General features: G+C 40.5%; 1 protein-coding gene across 1 annotated transcript; it reads right to left on the reverse strand.

Moving 5' to 3' along the window:
* LOC102188961 (putative olfactory receptor 52P1) lies at positions 1,324–2,268 on the reverse strand. Its single transcript, XM_005689921.2, has one exon. It carries the CDS (start codon positions 2,266–2,268, stop codon positions 1,324–1,326), a length of 945 nt encoding a protein of 314 aa, XP_005689978.2.

Consider the following 6,762-nt stretch of genomic DNA (forward strand, 5'->3'; position numbering starts at 1 on the left):
AATAAACTACTACCCCAGTTAACACCACAAAGGATCACTGAAATTGAAACTGAAGTCACTCAGTCATGTCCGACTCTTTGCAACCCCGTGGACTGTAGCCCACCAGGCTCCTCCATCCATGGGATTCTCCAGGCAAGAATACTGGAGTGAGTTGCCATTTCCTTCTCCAGGGCATCTTCCCAACCCTGGGATCGAACCCAGGTCTCCCGCATTGCGCGCAGACGCTTTAACCTCTGAGCTACCAGGGAAGCCTAGCAGCATACCAGGAAACGATCACCAGCAGCACAAAAAGAGGAGAGTCCCTTTAAGTTCATCAGGTTCTAAGTAAGCTCCCCAAAATTCAAAGGAACACAGAATATATTAAGTGTACTAATTTAATTAAAATTGAGAAATTTCTATCTTGTATGGTCATTCTTCCCCATTAAAATCTGATAAGATGTCTGATACTGTTGCAGGAAGGGGGACCCCTTTCAGGGCCCGAAACTGGGCTCTTGTCTAACACTTTGGAAATGAATTGTCCAAGGAGACACATGTGCTGACAAAGCAAGAGATTTTATTGGGAAAGGGCACCCGAGTGGAGAGCAGTAGGATAAGGGAACCCAGGAGAACTGCTTTGCTGTGTGGCTCACAGTATCGGGTTTTATGGTGATGGGATTAGTTTCCGGGTGGTCTTTGGCCAATCACTCTAATTCAGTTTTTCCTGGTGGTGCACACATTGCTCAGCCAAGATGGATGCTAGAGAGAGGGATTCTGGGAAGTGGACAGACATGCAGTGTCTCCTTTCAACCTTTCCTGAACTCTTCCTGTTGGTGGTGGCTTATTAGTTCCATGGAGAAGGCAATGGCACCCCACTCCAGTACTCTTGCCTGGAAAATCCCATGGACAGGGAAGCCTGGTAGGCTGGAGTCCATGGGGTCGCTAAGAGTCGGACATGACTGAGCGACTTCACTTTCACTTTTCACTTTCATGCACTGGAGAAGAAAATGGCAATCCACTCCAGTGTTCTTGCCTGGAGAATCCGAGGGATGAGGGAGCCTGCTGGGCTTCCGTCTGTGGGGTTGCACAGAGTCGGACACGACTGAAGCGACTTGGCAGTAGCAGTAGCAGTATTAGTTCCATTTTCCTTATCAGGATCTCCTGTCATAAAACGACTCATGTAAATGGTTACTATGGTGCCTGGCCAGGGTGGGCGGTTTCAATCAGTGTGCTTCCCCTAACAATACCAGTGGAAAAAGGCATCATGTCAGTTATGAAAAAGGGGTAAGTCATTTATATTCTTCCCTCCTTATTCTTATACCATCTTTGCAAACAATTTCAATATAATCAAGCAACCTTTACCATTAGAGAACTAAGAACATGGTCTCGAATTTTCTTGGTCCTTATACCATAAACAATGGGGTTAAGAAAAGGTGGTACCAGAAGGTATATATTAGCAATGAAGATATGAATTTGGGGGGCCACATTGTGGCCAAAACGGTGAGTGAGGAAGGTAAAGACAGCTGTGGAGTAGAAAACGAGAATGACACAGACATGGGAGCCACAAGTGCCTAGAGCTTTAAGACTTGCTTCCCGTGATGGAAGACGAAAGACTGCACGAAGGATTAGGACATAAGACACAACAATGAATAACCCATCACAGGAGCCAATGACAGAGGCCACACTGAGGCTGTAACGCTTGGTGGGCCCTGTGTCCACACATGCCAGCTTCACCACATCCATGAACTCACAGTAGGTGTGGGCAATGATTCGAGTCCTGCAGTAGGGCAGCTGTCTTAGCAGGATAGGATGTGGGGAAAAGAAGACCACGCCCCACAGTACCACAGAAGCTCCCATTTTAGCAATGCGAGTGTGGGTGAGAATGGTGGTGTGGCGCAGTGGATGACAAATGGCCACATAACGGTCAATGGCCATGGACAAAAAGAAGCCTGATTCCATAGCAGTAAAACTATGAATGAAGAACATTTGGGTCAGGCAGGCATCAAAGGCAATGTCCTGGGCTCCAAGCCAGAAGAGACAGAGCATGCGAGGCAGTGTAGACGTGGAGAGGACCAGGTCAGTGATGGAGAGCATGCACAGAAAGAGAAACATAGGCTTGTGGAGGCTTCGCTCTGTCCTCACCACGGCCAGAATGGTCACATTCCCCACCACAGCCACCACATACATGGAGCAGAAGGGAATCCCAATCCAGACATGCAGGTGCTCCAGTCCTGGGATGCCCATCAGCGAGAAAGTGTCTGGAGATGTTTGGGATTTATTGGCTGGTCCCATTGCTCTGCTGCTTTCTGTCTCTTGCTGATAGAATCCTCCTTTTTACAGCAAAAGCTTTGTGCCAAAATCATTACAACCAAATCTGACAACAAATGAAAAACAAGTCTGGAAGATCCCAGGGCATCACATTAGAAAACATCCAAGGTTACACTTCAGGGTGAAAACATTTAGTAACACTAATTACTAAAATAAAAACCTTGCAACCAGACACAAAGTACTAATTCTAAATCAAGTCATGAATCTCACACATTTAAGAACAAAACAAACTCTAAATCTGTTAACAATCTACGTATAATAAAATTTAATACTATTTTTAAATTCACAATTTGCTTTCAACTTAAGTCAAATTATCCTTTGATAAACAATATCAGGCATTATAAATGGAAAGGATCTAAGATCTCATCTAACCTAACTTTCTTAATATCATTCTGAGATATAATATTCTAGGATATGTCTGAAGTATTCTCTGGGAGTACATACGCTCAGGTATGATTACTCATTTCCTAGTCCATTACACATGTTCCCAGTACTGTCACAGAACCTATCTTAAGGGGGTATGAAACGTACTGCCCATTCCATGGAGCTCTACAGATTTATCTGTCTTGTACATAAAAGTCTTCACTAAATTTGAGCTTTAACAGTCATACCTTCATTAAGTTCTCTCCTTTTCAGTGAAATAGTCCCAATTGACATATCTACTTATTTTAAGCTTAATTTTCAAAAATCCTAACTTTCTACCTTAATTCTGTACATGCCCCAATATGCCTTGTTTCTTACTTTGATCACTTATATCTGAACATACTAATCACTACAAAGATCCACGCACTTGGTACCACTTTTGATTCGTACATTATTAGTGTGATTTCAGTTACTATAATTGTTTAAGTGAAATAAGAAAGTAAAACTTAGTGATCCTAACATGAAAAAATATATATATTTTCCTGGAATCTTTGTATATGTTCATTTGTAGCTGGAAAAGCAATGTAAGCTAAATATCATTTTTCAAATTTTATCAATTAAAACATAGTACCCCAGAGTGTTATGGATAATGCAATAGCCTCACAGAAAGAATGGCTGAGACATCAGAATTCTAATATAACTCTGTATGACTGCAAAGTTCACATTATTTCCATTACACCAAAATCAGTATTTGTTGTCACAGATGTTAATAGAAAAATATAACCAACAAAAAATTTTCATAATTTTAAAGTCATATTTGTTAAGACACCTTTGAGCATTTCAACATTTGCCTTTTTCATTAAACTTGATCATCTATAGAGTATTATTTTATATATTACTTTAAATAACCATTGTTTTTATTTTATTATTATTAAGCATCTATCAATAGTCACACCCTGAATTAAATGATTATTGTCTATCAATTTTAAAGGTATTTATTCTACATCTACAATGAAGCAATTGAAATCTAATTTTGAAATAAGAATAGACCAATAACAAGATTCTTTTTATCATCCTAGAAAATTGTGTTTAACCACTCTAATATACTCTACATAATATCTATAAATTAGAAATGGATCTGTTGACATAAATGCAATTACAAATATTGAGTCTTATTTACTTCATAACCTCAGATATGCAGATGACACCACGCTTATGGCAGAAAGTGAAAAGGAACTAAAAAGCCTCTTGATGAAAGTGAAAGTGGAGAGTGAAAAAGTTGGCCTAAATCTCAACATTCAGAAAATGAAGATCATGGCATCCGGTCCCATCACTTCATGGGAAATAGATGGGGAAACAGTGGAAACAGTGTCAGACTTCATTTTGGGGGGCTCCAAAATCACTGCAGATGGTGATTGCAGCCATGAAATTAAAAGACACTTACTCCTTGGAAGAAAAGTTATGACCAACCTAGATAGCATATTCAAAAGCTAAGACATTACTTTGCCAACTAAGGTCCATCTAGTCAATGCTATGGTTTTTCCTGTGGTCATGTATGGATGTGAGAGTCGGACTGTGAAGAAAGCTGAGCGCCGAAGAATTGATGCTTTTGAACTGTGGTGTTGGAGAAGACTCTTGAGATTCCCTTGGACTGCAAGGAGATCCAACCAGTCCATTCTGAAGGAGATCAGCCCTGGAATTTCTTTTGAAGGAATGATGCTAAAGCTGAAACTCCAGTACTTTGGCCACCTCATGTGAAGAGTTGACTCATTGGAAAAGACTCTGATGCTGGGAGGGATTGGGGGCAGGAGGAGAAGGGGACGATAGAGGATGAGATGGCTGGATGGCATCAGGGACTCGATGGATGTGAGTCTGAGTGAACTCCGGGAGTTGGTGATGGACAGGGAGGCCTGGTGTGCTGCAATTCATGGGGTCGCAAAGAGTCGGACATGACTGAGCGACTGAACTGAACTGAATTTATAGTCTGATCAAGTGTTATCAAAACTGGCATATGACTTACATTACCCAGCATTTTGGGAGGAACATAGACCTTGTTAAACTGACTATATATTATATTAGAAATATTCCCAGTGTCTTCTGAAAAATTTTCCAGCCTGATCTGAGCTCTGTAAATGATCATTTATATAATACTTTAAATGACCATGATAATTAACTCAGAAGAAATAAAGTTCAATAAAGCTTGAAATGTATCACTCATCATACTGCTGCTGCTGCAGCTAAGTCGCTTCAGTCATGTCCGACTCTGTGTGACCCCATAGACGGCAGCTCACCAGGCACCCCCGTCCCTGGGATTCTCCAGGCAAGAAGACTGGAGTGGGTTGTTATTTCCTTCTCCAATGCAGGAAAGTGAAAAGTGAAAGTGAAGTCGCTCAGTCATGTCCGACTCCTAGCAACCCCATGGACTGTAGCCTATCAGGCTCCATCCATGGGATTTTCCAGGCAAGAGTACTGGAGTGGGGTGCCATTGCCTTCTCCGATCACTCATCATAAGTAACGGTTTAACTTGTTCTCATCTTTTTTTCCCCTTCTGTCTGATTATTTCATTCCTATCACAGGTTCTTCCTATGCCCTTTTATTAAATGCAGGTATTTCCATAAAAACTTTTAGTTGTGTTCTATATACTGATTATGGGCTTCTCTGGTGGCTCAGATGGTAAAAAAAAAAAATCCACCTGCAATGTGGGAGACTTGGGTTTGGTCCCTGGGTTGGGAAGATCCCTTGGAGGAGGCAATGGCAATCCACTCCAGCATTCCTGCCTGGAGAATCCCCATGGAGAGAGGAGCCTGGTGGGCTACAGTCCATGGGGTCACAAAGAATCAGATATGACTGAGCGACTAAGCACACAGCAGAGCACAGACACTGATTATATTTTTTTTCTCGGTTTCCTCAACTGTAAAGTGGAGAAAATAAAATGCTGTTAATGCATGTTAACAAATTAGCACATTATCTTACACAGAGCATTTTAAGATACTGTTTCTATACTTCCCATGGGGTAACAACTAACTTCTAACTATTCCCCAAATACAACATTTTTTTTGTGAAATTGTGCCTTTTTCACATACTTCTCTGATTGTAATGTTCCTCCCCCTCCTTTTTATTAACTTCCTTTTGCAATCCACTGTTCTTGCAGTATCTAGGTCAAAAGTAATATTCTTCCTCCCACAAACATTTGCCATAACTGATCAACATCTATTGCTGACTGGGAGGAACATGGCTCTTCCTCGCTCAGAGTGGAATCTGACCTCAAAGCTTATCCTGGTCAAGGAATTAAATGCTACTTTAACTCTTATTTGAAGTGTCTATGACCATATGCTCCATATACTTTAGATAATCAACTGAGTTCACTACAGCTTTTTAGTGTTTTACATGTCTACAAGATTTCCTCTTAACTTAACTAAGAGTATTTTTGAAGAGATGGACATTACCTTTTTGAGGAAGGATCTCATAATTTAAATGCAGATGTTTGAATGTAGCCTCCTTCTCTCTTTTTCTGTCCTGTATCTCTGTCAACTCACCCAAATTAGAAGTTCAGAGTGATCCAGACAGCCATCTTGCATGACAGCAGGTGCTAAGAAGTGTGGTCATTGACTATCAGCTGGATTATACCCAGCATCAAATCCCACTGGATTTAACAGTGTAGGTGGCAGGGGAATCAGTGATCCTCCAGGATATGGGGCCTTTTCCCAAACTACAAGACTTAAATTACTCTAATTAATATTAACTATCCCATAAGATAACAAATAAGGATATTATTATTTCCCAAAGGTTTTCTGAGTGCTTTGACATGAAATATATTTGTGGGAAAATATTAGGAAATCTCAAAATAATAAAGTATTATGTTCATATGCTGAGAGGTCATCACTTTCCGGGCCTATGTTTAATGCTAAAAAACCCTTCTTTCATTGATCTTCAAAACAACCTTTGTGTATAGGAAATTACCACCAAAAAGTCAAGGAAGCAGTGAGACCATTAGATTAAATGATTCAAGTAAAATTTTTACAGCAAATGAAAAGTGACTTTAGGAACTGAATCCAGATATCTCTAGCTCCACATTTTATTTACTTAATCACTATA

This window comes from Capra hircus, chromosome 15 (genome assembly GCF_001704415.2).
Source record: "Capra hircus breed San Clemente chromosome 15, ASM170441v1, whole genome shotgun sequence".
Lineage (NCBI taxonomy): Eukaryota > Metazoa > Chordata > Mammalia > Artiodactyla > Bovidae > Capra > Capra hircus.